The sequence below is a fragment of the Rattus norvegicus genome, chromosome 16 (assembly GCF_021556685.1).
Source record: "Rattus norvegicus strain SHRSP/BbbUtx chromosome 16, alternate assembly SHRSP_T2T, whole genome shotgun sequence".
NCBI lineage: Eukaryota > Metazoa > Chordata > Mammalia > Rodentia > Muridae > Rattus > Rattus norvegicus.
Window position 1 is genome coordinate 2,275,210 of NC_141549.1, and position 14,613 is coordinate 2,289,822.

General features: G+C 42.3%; 1 protein-coding gene across 1 annotated transcript; it reads left to right on the plus strand.

Moving 5' to 3' along the window:
• Positions 1 to 387: 387 nt before the first annotated feature.
• Hesx1 (HESX homeobox 1) lies at positions 388 to 2,501 on the plus strand. The gene is made up of 4 exons (NM_001109106.1): positions 388 to 902; positions 1,519 to 1,718; positions 1,988 to 2,089; positions 2,171 to 2,501. Exons 1-4 carry the CDS (start codon positions 746 to 748, stop codon positions 2,267 to 2,269), a joined length of 558 nt encoding a protein of 185 aa, NP_001102576.1. The 5' UTR covers positions 388 to 745; the 3' UTR covers positions 2,270 to 2,501.
• Positions 2,502 to 14,613: the final 12,112 nt, after the last annotated feature.

The following is a 14,613-nucleotide window of genomic DNA, read 5'->3' on the forward strand; positions in this document are numbered from 1 at the left end:
GTGTCTCATTTAAAAGAAAGAATGAAAGAAAGGAGTTAGCCCATTAATTATTTCAAATACGTGGTGCAACTGTTCCTATGAATTAATCCAAGGCACTTGGAAGACAATTACACTCTGTGTTAATAACATTACCAGGCTTTTCCAGTGTGCTGCACTCCAAAGAGTGCGGTGTTTTCATTGACAACATCCCCCATTACACATGCATATGGAAAACAGGCATTTTCATCAGAATTACTGTAATAGCATTAAGAGATTATTATTTTTCCCAGTTTCCTTGGAAGAACATTCACTAAATCAGATTATTTATTACTTGACTGCTCTTCTATCCGTCCTGTACATTTAGGTAACTAGAATCCTTGAAAATACAAACTTTCCGAATAAAAATACGATTTTATACATTAATGGTCTCAAATAAAAGAGGAGTGCCGTGTTTGTGCATCACTTCTTTCAAGAAAGTTAAGTCTGTGTTCTGCTTAGGAGAGATAACACTTTTTGTCCCTGTAGGTGGCCCCCTGGTGTAGCCATTAGTTGCTAATTACTTGCAAACAAATAAACAATTAACTCCTTAAGCTGCTGGCTGGGCAAGTGTTCATTGACTTGCTAAAACTTTCTAAAACGGGATTTTAATTAGTGACGTTGGAAACCCGGCCCCCTAGCCAGCGAAGCTACAAGGTGAACTGCTGGAAGATCCCGGCTTTGCACACGTGGGGCAGGAGCCCTCCAGCTCTGTACGACCCAGAAGAGGATGTCTCCCAGCCTTCGGGAAGTTGCTCAGCTCCGGGAAAGCAAACCCTCACCCTGCTCCTTCTCAATCGAGAGCATTTTAGGACTGGACCAGAAAAAAGATTGCGCAACGTCAGTAAGACCCCACAGACCCTGGACAGACACCTGCGGCGACTCAGGTATGCCGCAGTTTAACTTCTAAATTCGTTTGCCTTTTTCGTTTGTTCTTTATTTCACACCGTATAGGGTTATAAGCCGCGTTCTCGCTCTGTTCTGTAAATATAAAAGGCCTCCCACAGGGTCGTAAGGGAATGCCTGCTGTAGGTGGCTCACCCCCAGAGAGAAAGAGCATTTGCTTCAGAAGATCCTCTGTGTACACGTGCCATGTCAGGCGTTCTAAATCTCTCTTGACTGAAAAATGAATGGTAGAGTCCAAAATGTTCTCTATCACAAAGGCAGCATCTCTCTCTCTCTCTCTCTCTCTCTCTCTCTCTCTCTCTCTCTCTGCCTCTGTCTCTCTGTGCATGTCTCTTGTCTCTGCGTGTGTCTGCCTAGTCTCCCTCCCTTTCCTCTCTTTCTGCCTCTCTCCCTCCCTTTTCTCCTTTGTTGCTGTTGTTGTTGTTGTTGTTGATGATGATGATGATGATGATGATGATGATGATGGGGGAGGCAATTCTTTTGTGAAATCATGAGGAATTCCCTAGGAAAATTCAAAATAAGTTACTGAAATGACTTTTTTCCAGAACGCTGTGGGTCACAGGTAATCTAAGCCAGATCTTATCCTTCTGATTTTAGAGAAAGACGGTAACCCACGTCTACATGCCCCAGGTCTTCCCAGTGAGATTTCATTTCCTTGTCCAGTGGATCACCCAATGCCTGAAGAAAGGGCTCCCAAATATGAAAATTACTTTTCAGCCTCAGAAACACACTCTTTGAAAAGAGAGTTGAGTTGGTACAGAGGACGAAGGCCAAGAACCGCTTTTACACAGAACCAGGTGGGAAGATTTTTCAGCCTATAGTGACAACACAAATGTTCTAACCAATACCCTAGTGGAGATGCCAGTTCTCTGGGGTCCCAGGGTAGGAGTAGCATTAACAAAGGGGTGGACTCACAGTTTAACAGTTTCTGGGTTATCAATTTTTTAAAAAAATGCATTTAGATTAACTGCCCAAATTTAAGTGCATTTTTATCTGCATGAATGGAAGCCCAATTTTGGTGACATATGGAGTATTGTCACTTTAAAGAATTCCTTTTCTATTCTAGGTCGAAGTACTAGAAAATGTCTTCAGAATGAACTGCTATCCTGGCATTGATATCAGAGAGGACCTAGCTCAAAAGCTGAATTTAGAGGAGGACAGAATCCAGGTAGGGTTCAAACACAGTTGTACCCATTGATGATAACGTAGTGATGTGGCTGAGAACTGTTTTGTTTTCCCCTGATTCTAGATTTGGTTCCAAAACCGTCGAGCAAAGCTGAAAAGGTCCCGGAGAGAATCACAGTTTCTAATGGCAAAAAAGCCCTTCAATCCAGATCTTCTGAAATAGGTAGAAAATTATACATGTGGGCTTCTCTTCCAGTTGTAGAATGCAAGAAATCTATGGAAATACCACGTACTTAAAATGTTATGGTTTCTCTCCTGTGCCTAATCCGGATATTGTCATTCTTTGTGAAAATATTGCAAATAATTATGATTCTAGCACAGTACATGTTATAACTGGACATTTTTTAGTTATAATGAAAACCCCTTTCCTATATATTTTTAATAAACATTTTCAGAAATCACAGGTATTTTAATATACTTTCTTCTTTGAAACTTTCACAGATATATACAATCTACTTTAATTATATTTAACTCTTCTTCCCCTAACACTTCCCAGATTCACCCCATTCTCCCTCCCAACTCCAACAATCACTATTTTCAAGTGAGTAAAGTTAATCTAATAAGTTACTATGTGTGTTAAAATCAGTGAGCTCATAACTAAATGATTCCATAGGCTGGTTACAACTTACAAAGTATTTTTAAAATGTAATAATAATAATAATTTTTTAAACACAACTATACATACCTATATTACACAATGAGTTATTTGGGAATATTCTGTTTATTTTCTGGTCATTCACTTGAACAAATCTATAGCATACCAATTTCAAGTTTTTTTTTCTTTTAAAGTCATTATGGCAAAGTACAGACATAGAACCGTCAACTCTCAGATTCCCATCACTGTATCGTACTGCCAAAAAGAATTGAGCAGCAGAGCTGGTGTGATGGCTCAGAAAGTAAAGGTGATTGCTGCCAAGCCCGGTGATCCAGGTTCTATCAACTTCCCAGATCCCACAGGACACTGAAAAACTGTCCTCTGATCTCCACATGAGCGTCATGAACATGCATGCATGCATGTGTGCACGCACACACACACACACACACACACACATGCACACACACACGCACACATGCATATACACACAAATAAATAAGGGTATCTAACATTTTTTAAATGAATAAATTTGTAAATAAACACACTTTCCAAATAGCTTTCAGATTCATTTCGTATGACCTTTTTGTGTTGTTTTAAGTGAGAGTGGTCATTGTCTAGTTTCTGTTTTGAGTTTAATGATTCCGATCAACTATATACTTCAGTACCATGCTAGTGTCTTTTGCGTGTGCTTATATACATATATAAGTATTAAATAAGTATAGATATACATATATACATGCACAAATACATATGTAATATATGTATATCTATACTTATCTAATACTTATATGTAAGTATTATATATATTACGTAGACTTATTGCTAATATTAATACTTATTATCATATATAAATATAGTATATATGCCTATTATGTATAAGTTGTATATGTAAGTATAAGTTATATATATAATTTATATAAGTATACAAGTATAAATATTATACATACCTATATCAAAGTATATTATATATAAGTATAAGTGCTATATATTTATACATACATATGTATAGCAAAAACATGTATATATGTATAGTTATGTATATAACTATATACTTCAGTACCATGCTGCAGTCCTCTTGCGTGTGCTCTGACACAGCTACTGGAAATAACCAGGGTGCTTTCTACGGGACAAACCATACCTGCCCCATGAGATGGAACAAGAACTATGCAGCAGGAAGGGAATCCTGAAAATGAAAGCAGACAGCAATGGCAGACCCCCAGGCATTCATTTTCTAGTTAGTAGAAAACTCTAACTGGGTAGGTTTAGTTTGGTTTTGCAAGGCTACTTTGAATGCTCTCTCTGTTCGAGGGCCGCCAGATCCCACTTTCCTCTGCCTGTATTGAATTTTGCCTTCTCTTTTCTATCTCTCAATCCTCTGTGCATCCTATTCCCTGTGAGCAGCAAAGGGAAGGTTTCATTGGATTATAAATCCATTACACAGTTTCTGGGGCATTTGTTTATTTATTAATTGAATAACAGCTTGACTCAGAACTTTGTGAAATTATTGGCTGCCAGCACACTGGGGGCAGAGAGCTCAGTCCGCAATATACTCCTCATTCTTTTGCACTAGTGCCCAGACAGGGAAGGATCTCGGAGAAAGGGAGAGGTGAGCAGAGCTGTCTGTCACTAGGAAGGCCTGGGGGTCAAAGTGCTTCTTAGCAAGACTGGGCCACTCCTGCCAGAGTAATGGGTTACTACCATGAGTAAATGGTTGGAGCAGTCCTTGTGAAGCACGCCAGCCAACATTTCTCCACTGGCAGCTTTCTTTGCTCCCCTGGGCTCCTATGAACATGTTGGGTTTGATGGCTGGAAGCTAACAGAGCAGGAGGAGGGAACAGCATGTCATGGGACATGAATAAGTTTTTCTTTTATTTAGCAGTACTGCTAAGGTAGAAGCCCCCTCGAGTCTTAGCCTTCAGAGAGAACCACCATTAAATACAGATCTTAGAGATCATGAGCGAGTTGGCTTTTGGTTGGTTGGGCTACTGTTTGTTCAATTATGACCATAATCTGCATATCTTGCAGTGTCACCGTTACTGTTCTCTCTCCTTCATGTCTGCTTAGTTTACGGAACGTCAAGTCTTGAACAAAATAAGAAACTACTCTTGAGTATCAATATTTGAACACTTTAGAAGTTGTGTTTTTCATACATTTTGACTTTAGACCCAAACTACAGTTTATAATTGCACCAAACTCATAGAGAGGCCAAGGGGGTCTGTAAAAAAAAATTTCACAATCTAAAAGAAAATGAAACAGCTTCACAAACATTAACCAATGATTAACGACCTTTAAAAAGAAAGCATAGGGGCTGGAGAGATGGCTCAGTGGTTAAGAGCACCCGACTACTCTTCCAGAGGTCCTGAGTTCAATTCCCAGCAACCACATGGTGGCTCACAACCATCTGTAAAGAGATCCGATGCCCTCTTCTGGTGTGTCTGCAGACAGCTACAGTGTACTTATATATAATAAATAAATAAATCTTAAAAAAAAAAAAGAAAGAAAGCATAAAGGCTGGTGTGCCTGCAAGTCCGACGAGATAAAAAGCAGATTCGGTACTGTCCTCCCCCTGCATGTCCCCGCGCAATGCTATGTGTACAAGTGACTCCCAGGCCCTAAGTCTCAGAAAGGCTTACAACTAAATCACATAGAACTGATGGGACTGTGCTTTTGTAGCAGAAATAACAACACAGTAGCACAGTAATTACAAATGCATGGTGATGGAATGAGCACTGGGCTCAGTAGCAGAGCACTCACCTAGCATGTGTATGACCCTGAGCTTGATACCAAGCACGACAGGAAAAGCTACATTGTAGTTGAAGTAAATAATCTGCTGGGTGGTGGTGGCGCATGCCTTTAATCCCAGCACTATGGAGGAAGAGGAAGGAGGAGGTTGGGATCCTGGTCTATAGAAAGGTCCAAGACAGCCAAGAAATACACAAAAACTATGTATCAAAAAGAAAGAAACAAAGAAACAAAGAAAGATAGAAAGAAAGAGAAAGAAAAAATGAATAAAAATAAAAATAAATGTATACATAAAACCATTTGATTTTAAATATTAGTAATAATATCAGTTTCCTTATGATTCTTATGAAACAAATTCATACTGTATGAGAATACTCAAGAAGCAGGATAAAACACAAGGTCGGCACTGCTTCCCTTAAGACCATTCAGAAACCTGAAAGGTAGTGGCTGATTTTGTTACTGAAAACGAGTCAGTAATACTTTTGGAATTAAAATTGCTAAAATCTGTAAAGAATGCAATAACATTCAGCGGGGAAACTGGAAGTTAACTTTGAGGAGGGGGAAAACAAGCGAAATGCAAAGCTAGGGTAGAATTCTCTTTCCCTTGAGAGCCAGGCCCTAATCCACAGCTTAACTCCGTGGCCGGTAATTCCAGGCCTTTGTCTCCAGTAAAGCTCGGGACAAGGTGAACAGTAGTAGCAAATCAAGCTAATGCAACCAGGCTAATACCTGCAGCGTCTCTATTATCTAGCCTCCACCCAAACGAAGTTATTTGGTCTCCTGTAATGGCATTTGTCCCGCCTAAAGCCAGCCAGACAAAGCCCGTCGGGAAAGGGTTCTGGTGGGAACAATGGTTGTGTGTGCTGGTGGTCAGCGTTGGGGTTAATCAGTGTTAATAGCAGCTTTCTTCGCTTGCATTATCACACATCACACAAACGCCACAAACCCCCCACTCCCAAACCAAGCACACAGCGCCAACCAGGAACTCGGGAACAAGGAGGGTGAGCTAGTCCACGTGTGTGATGTGAAATTCAACTCACGGAGATAATCAGGAACTTGCCGTCTCGGTTCTCCCAGTCCCAAACTAGACAAAACTTGGCTTAGCCTAGTATTAATTTTCTGTCTCCTTTTGCACCCACACAGGGCAGTGTCGGCAACTCCTGGCGTCATGGAGACACCCAACCCTGTGAGGGTCACCCCCTTTCCAGTTTCTTCTCTTATTTTCTCAGTCTCTCCCTTCAAAGCTTGGCAGGCCTGCTGGTGTCAGTGAACTTTAACTGAAATGAGTCCCACAAATGAACCCCTCACAAAGGAACTCTGCAAACTCCAACAGTTTATGCTATCTTCAGCCTGCTGTAAAAGCCCTAACATTTTGGAACCAAACCACCTCCGTCCCTCTGCTCTCTAATCTCCTAGGGTGACTGGGGGTTCCATCTGCTTTAACTGACATTTACAAGATAATTTCAGTAAATTAAAATGACAATGCCGGTTATGTCCTCTTTGCTACATCAGAAACTAACAAACAGGGACTGGATGGGACCAGAGAGAGAGCTCAGTTGGTTAAGTACCTGCTGCAGCAAATGTAGGAACCAATACAGAGCGGGGACCTGTCTGTTGCTGGTTGGGGTTTGGATAGGGGCTGAAACCGGAGAGACTTGAAGCTTGCTGGCCAGCCAGCCTAGCTGAATCGGTGACCTCCAGGTTTGGCGAGAAAACCTGTTTCAAAACTAAGGTGAAAGGGCCGGCGATTTGGCTCACCGGATAGAAGTACCTACCACCAAAACAGACGACCCGAGTTTGATCCTGGAGAAAGACATGGTAGGAGAGAACCTTGCTCATACAAGTTGTCCTCTGACCTCCGCGCAAACACCATGGCGTGAGCGCACGGGTTGCGCGCATGCTGGCCTGTGTGAACCCACACACACTCAGTAAAGAGCATAGAATAGTAAAGGAATAGAATTATGGGGATCTCTTGCCTCCACACACCATCTGCACGCAACACTACAACACACGAGTACACTAAGCTAGCAGATAGTCATGGCTGAGCCTGGCTCCTTCTGCCAAATCCCTGCCGAGCCACCGATGTGGAAGCCAGTTTTCAGCCTCTTTTAGGAGCTCCAAAAGCAGCACTGCAGCGGCTCTATTGAACGGGGGAATCTCATGGTGATGTGTACTAGCTTGTGTGTGGTAAAGTTGTGGTGACCATACGTTTCTCTTTACTTCTGAATGCTTTCCTTGTAATTTTACGGCCGCTCCAGTTCCAAGAATTCAAACGTGAAACCTAATCCCAGTGTGATAACATTCAATGGGGGAGCCTTTGGGAAGTGCATAAACAGCGAGGGAAGCCTGGTAAACAGAATCTGCACCCCATACACACACACCACCCCCAGACCTCCTCCTGTTCCCCTACCCTCCCTACCAGGATACAAAGCAAAACCCAACCTTAAGGAATAAACCACATGTATCTTTACAGATGTAACTAGACAGTGTTCAGCCAGATATCCTGACGCCATAAATGATGTAGTCAAGTTAACATGTGAAATTTGCTATCATAGTACACTAAAAACTGCTATCTTGTATACATGCAAATATTGGATTTGTGATATATAAATTCTATCTCAAAAAAAAATTTTTTAACAATTTTGGGGATTGCACACAGGGCTTCAGGAAGACCAGCCAAGCATTCTACTCCCAAGCTACATCCTTAGCTCTTCCTCTTATTATTTTTAACACAGAAAAAAACAAAACAAAACAAGAACTTGGCACGCTAGGTGGTGGTGGTACTCACCTTTAACCCCAGTACTCGGGAGGCAGAGACAAGCAGATCTCTGAGTTCAAGGCCTACCTGGTCTACAGCCTGAGTTCCAGGACAGCCAGGGCCACACAGAGAAACTCTGTCTCAGAAAAACAAGCCAAACCAAAATAAAACAAAAGGCTTGGTATATGCGAGCATGGATTACAGAGAAGGATTGGGCAGCATCTGGATGAGCAGTGCCTCTGAGAGAGAAAGGGTGGCAAGGAAGGCAGAGGTGGTCTTAGGGACTGCAGTAGGGAGAAAGGAACAAGGGCCAGATACAGACTAGGAATGGGAGTGGTGCTGGTTTTTCTTGTTCTCATGCCTGCACTGTGGGGATGTTCTGGAGGCATAAGTTGACTTCATACTTTCGAATGAGTTAAGGAAAAGAAAAGCTTTTTATATTGTTGTGGTGGTTTGAATATGCTTGGCCCATAGGAAGTGGCACTACTGAGATGTGTGGTCTTGTGGAGGAAGTGTGTCACTGGGGGCGTGGGGCCTTGAGGTCCTATGCAAGCTCCTCCAGTGTGGAGAGTGTTTCTCCTATTTGCCCTAGGATCAAGATGAGGAACTCTCAGCTCTTCCAGAACCATGTCTGCCTGCACACTGCCATGTTTCCTGCCATGATGATAAAGGACTGAATCTCTGAAACTGTAAGCCAGCCCCAATTAAATGTTTGCCTTTATAAGAGTTGTCTTGGTCATGGTGTCTCTTCACAGCAGTGGAAACCCAAACTAGGACAATTGTCCTTGCAACATTTAGGCTCAACAGCTGCAAAAGGTGTTTCATTAAGTCTCACACACACAGATTAATGAGGAGTGTCTTGCTCTAAAGACTAAACAGCATGAGGCCGGAATGGTTTTCCAGCACAATATGACAGGTGTTTAGTGAATCTGTAAGGTAGTCAATGAGAACTGGAGCCAAACATCCAATAGAACCTAGGGTCAATCTCCAGTACTGCGAAACATCTCCCCCACCATAAAATTGGGTGGGGGTAACGGTAGGGAAAGAGGTAGAAAATTATTGAATAGCACTAGGCCATTGTGCTCAAAGAAAACATTTTATATATGTGTGTTATTTAGGTCCATGGTATCTTGTTCTGTCTTGTTTGTGAGAAATGTGAAGTCAGTTTTTGCTACTTTTCCTCTGGCGATTGCCCAACAATTTGTTATGCTTGTCACAATTATTAGTTGAGGGCTCTTAGGTCTACTTGCAACTTTTGTTGCAAATTCAATAGAGTTTCAAAACAAAAAGACTCTTCAACCTGAATGTTTTCAATCTTCCTGTTAAAGGAATCCTAAGAGAAATGAGAAAAGCAAACCCGGGCTGGTGCCTCTTAGTCAGTGAAGGACTTGCTGCTCATACACGAGGACCTGAGGGTCTCTCTCTCTCTCTCTCTCTCTCTCTCTCTCTCTCTCTCTCTCTCTCTCTCTCTCTCTCACACACACACACACACACACACACACACACACACACACACACCATATATACATATATATGGTAGGTAGATTGTCTGATCTCAAGACTGGACAAAATAGTAAGAAGACTCTTTCTCACCGGTCATCATACTCCACAGACAAAGCCAGAGATACAGTGATGTAGATCTGTAAGCCTGGCACTCCTAAGGAGAGACCCAAGGCAGAAACAGGAAAACCAGCTGTGTGCTCACGACTGGGCTAACCTGGAATGCCCAGAGTGGCAGAAACAAAGAGAAATAGTCTCTTAACAAGTAGAAGGAGGGGTTGGGGATTTAGCTCAATGGTAGAGCACTTGCCTAGCAAGCGCAAGGCCCTGGGTTCGGTCCCCAGCTCCGGAAAAAAGAAAAAAAAACAAGTAGAAGGAGAGAATGGATTCCCTGAGACTCATCCATCAAGCAGTATGTGTGCTATGGGAAGAAAGTACCAACACACACACACACACACACACACACACACACACACACAGAGAGACAGAGAGAGAGAGACACACAGAGAGAGAGAGAGAGACAGAGAGAGAGAGAGACAGAGAGAGAGAATAAATTTTTTAGAAGAAAAAGCAAAAGCTACAGTGTTTCAGGCCTTTAAACGAATACATTTGAAAATCTTGGGGGGAGGATTGCCTTTTAACCACCCTCCCCCAAAGGGGGCTGGAGAGATGGCTCAGAGGTTTAGAGCACTGACTATTCTTCCAGAGCTCCTGAGTTCAATCCCCAGCAACTCACTATCTCATAATGAGATCTGGTGCCCTCTTCTGGCCTGCAGACATACATGGGCAGTACACTGCCCATAATAAATAAATAAATCTTAAAAAACAAAAACAACTGAGCTAGGGGCCTGGCTCAAGGGTTAGGATGACATGCTGCTCTTCCGGAGGGACCCTGAGTTGAACTCCCAGGACCTACACGGCAGTTCATATGTGTCTGTAACAGCAATTCCAGGGGATCTGAGGCCCCTTTCTGATCCCTAAAGAAACTAGGCATGCACGTGGTGTACATCAGTACACATGAAATAAAAATAAATAGTTTTGAAAAACTCCAGGTTTACAGGTTGGAGATGTGCCTCAGAGGTTAAGAGCACTGGCTGCTCTCCCAGAGGACCCTGGTTCAATCCCCAGCACATACATGGAAGTTCACAGCTGTCCATAACTCCAGTTCCAGAGATCCGACACCCTCATACGGACATACATGCAGGCAAAACACCGATGCACACAAAATAAAAATAAATAATTTTTAAAAATTTCATGTTTACAAAGTTTCTTTTCTTTGGAGCTAGCTGGGTTGTGTTGTCTTGTCTTGTTTTGTTGTTATTGTTTGAGACTTGATCTAACTTTCTAACCCTGGCTGGACTAGAACTACACCAGGCTTAGAAGTAGAAAATTTGAATCCCTAATTCTTATAGAAGAAACAGAATTTTACTTAAATAAACACCTATTTCACATGAAAACACCAGCTACATGGGAATTCCTTAAATCTCAATTTTATTTGTTTATTTTATTTTATCTCATGTATATGAGTACACTGTAGCTGCTCAGACGCACCAGAAGAGGGCATCATTACAGTTGGTTGTGAGCCACCATGTGGTTGCTGGGAATTGAACTCAGGACCTCTGGAAGAGCAGCCAGTGCTCTCAACCACTCTCTCTCCAGCCCTAAACCTCCAGTTTCAAAGGTTTAAGTTCTACCAAACACACCAAAACTTGCTCTAGAATGTTGAAAGAGAAGGCACACTTCTAAATTATTATATTGCTATTATATAGCAAGAAAAGCAAAGAAAATCTTATCCATTATAACTGAACAGCACTGATGCAAAAATACCAAAGAGAATATTAGCTAACGGAACCCAACACCATTATAACAGAACAGCACAGAATAGGCTTATTCTAGAAACGTAAGATTGGCTCAGTGCTAGGAAATGTATTAATACAGTACAGCATCTTAGTACACTTAAAGGGAGAACTTGTGTGCTTATATCCACTGATCCTCGTCAATATAGAATAAAGTCAACCTAATTAAGACTAAAGCTGGGCCGGGCAGTGCTTGATGCATTCCTTTAATCCCAGCACTCAGGAGGCAGAGGCAAGCAGATCTCTGAGTTCTAGGTCAGCCTGGTCTACTACAGAGTGAGTTCTGGAACAGATAGGGTTACCCAGAGAAAACCTGTCTCAAAAAAAAAAAAACCAAAACCAAAACCAACAAAACAAAACAAAAAGCAAACAAACAAACAAACAAAAAAGCAGTGACTTGTGCAGAATAGAACACCACCAAATACAGTTGTTACATCTACAATACAAAAGCAGAGTACACCTTCCATTGTGTGTGCTGGGGTTGAGGGTACTGGTATCAAATCTGGGGTCTTATGTAACTTAGGAAAATGCTTTCTACCGCTGAACAACACTTCTCTCCCACCCTACTCATGTATAGCATCTGAAGTGCTTGCATTCTGGGTAGTAAAAGCTAACAGACCGATAAGAACCGAAACACTACACATTCTGCCAGAATGGAATCAAACCTACAGTGAAAAGGTTAACTCAGTAAGTTTCAAGTATTCAAGCCCTGCACATTCCAAAGAAACTGGCCCTTGAAGGCTTGTTAGGAGAGAGATAACTTCTGAGCCCTTGCAACATTCTGCCTGATAAGAGGACTTTTGTATTCCCAGTATCGATCATGGTAGATAAGACCTGTAAACCAAGTACTGTAAGGTGATGTCATAGAGCACACTGTGGCAGGGTCATCTGTAGAGGGGCTGAACCTGAGCAAGTCAGGTCCCCGTCCAGCAACCCTAATAAACCCTGGGTTCCAGGACTCTGGTGAGCTCCCCCCATTGACAGTTTGCGTCTTGCTACCCATTGCTGGAAGACTCAGGCACTGTCTGTACAGCCTTTGTGGAATAGATTATCTCAAAGCTTTTCTGATTTCTTCTTTTTTTGTTTCTGATTTCTTTTAGATTCTGCCCTATATACTTTTTCCCCCCCTTTTCTTTTTTTAGGAGCTGGGGACTGAACCCAGGGCCTTGCGCTTGCTAGGCAAGCGCTCTACCACTGAGCTAAATCCCCAACCCCTGCCCTATAAACTTTTTTTTTTTTTTTGGTTCTTTTTTTCGGAGCTGGGGACCGAACCCAGGGCCTTGCGCTTCCTAGGTAAGCGCTCTACCACTGAGCTAAATCCCCAGCCCATAAACTTTTAATCTTTGCTGATTTCTTCTCTTTTTAGATGAGATCTCACATATTCTAGTCTGACCTTGAACTTGCTAAGTATCCGAGGATGACTTTGAACTTCTGATCCTTAGTGTTATGATTGCAGATAGGATTCTGTTTTTGTATAGTGCTAAAAATCAAACCTAGTGCTTGGTGCTTCCTAGGCAAGTCCTTCTCCCAACTGAGCCACATCCTCAGTCCTCACCTTTGGTGATTTCACTCTGGTTTGGTTTTGGTTTTGGTTTTTGGATTTTGTTGTTGTTTGTTTGTGGTAGAAAGTCTAATTATGAGAATACCAGGAGAAATAATCAAACTAATTCACTGGCTCTGAGAACGGTCTTAGAGACTCCAACTTCTCTGAAACACTCAACTGAGATCAGTAACAGAAAGATAATCTAGAAAGTTCTCCCAGATACTCGGGAAGTAACCTCTGAATGACCTACATGGGTCAAAGAAGAAGCCTCAAAAGAAGCTAGAAAATACTTCAAACTCCTTAAAAGTGAAAATAAAATACATCCAAATTTATGAGAGCCAACCACAGAATACTTAAGAGAATAATGCTCCAGGCTAATAACATTTTTATTAAGAGTTTACCTTAAGAAAATTGCCCTTAAGAGGACAGAGACTATATATAGCTCAGTGGCTGAGTGCTTGTCTGAGGATGTGCAAGATCCTGGGCTCAATCTCCAGCACTGCCAAAACCAACACAAATTCAAGGGGCAATATAGGCAGAATAGTCACTTGCTGGGCATGGTGGTGCATGACTTTGATCACAGATACAGATGTAGGTGGATTTCTGTGATTTGAAGCCAGTCTTGTCAATACAGTGAGTTCCAGGACAAGCAATGCAGCATAGTGAGGTCCTGTCTCAAATGAAGACAAAAAGAAACTGAAAAGGGCAAGGTGGTGGTGGTGCACATCTTTAATCCCCGCACTTGGGATGCAGAGGCAGGCACATTTCTGAGTTCGAGGACAGCCTGGTCTACAGAGTGAGCTCCAGAGTTACATGGAACCTGTCTCAAAAAGAGAAAGAAGGAAGGAGAGAAGGAAGGAAGGAAGGAAGTAAGGAAGGAAGGAAGGAAGGAAAAAAGCATACGTTCAGAAATAGCAGCAAGACAGTAATAAAGACCAGCAAGTACTAGAGAAAAGGAACCAACTCGACCTCAGATTCTTTGATAAATTATAAATAAAATGTATAAGACTGTAGTCCTGAAACAATAGTTTTAGATCTTTGAAAGAGGAAACCCCAGGCACTCAGAGTAACCCCAGGCACTCAGAGTATCCCCTGGCACATCCTATGTAGTGTTGTAAAAGAGAAGGCTAAGGTGTGGGTGAGTGCATGCCTGCTGCTTGCTGGGAGAGCTCTACAGAGATGCTTCAGAAAATCCACGTGGTGAGGCTAATACTAACCCGATACAAAGTTAGAAGTTAGACAAAAGGTAGAGGCAAAAGGATCGGAACTGAAGGTCAACCTCAGCTAGGCAGGGAGTTCAAGAGTAGCCTGGGTTACATGAGAACTTTTCTTTAAAAATAAATAAATAGCCGGGTGATGGTGGCATGTGCCGCCCTTAATCCCCGCACTTGGGGGGCAGAGGCAGGTGGATCTCTGAGTTCAAGGCCAGCCTGGTCTATAGAACGAGTTCCGGGGTAGCCAGGGCCATGGAGAAAAACCCTGTCCTGAAAGCAAAGTAGTAGTGAATGAATAA

What these genes read in the sequence shown, in the direction of transcription:
- Hesx1 (NM_001109106.1), top strand. Translation starts at nt 746, where the DNA reads ATGTCTCCCAGCCTTCGGGAAGTTGCTCAGCTCCGGGAAAGCAAACCC. An exon ending in AGACACCTGCGGCGACTCAG is followed by an intron (nt 903 to 1,518) that starts GTATGCCGCAGT and finishes TTCTGATTTTAG; the next exon opens with AGAAAGACGGTAACCCACGT. An exon ending in TAGAGGAGGACAGAATCCAG is followed by an intron (nt 2,090 to 2,170) that starts GTAGGGTTCAAA and finishes CCCTGATTCTAG; the next exon opens with ATTTGGTTCCAAAACCGTCG.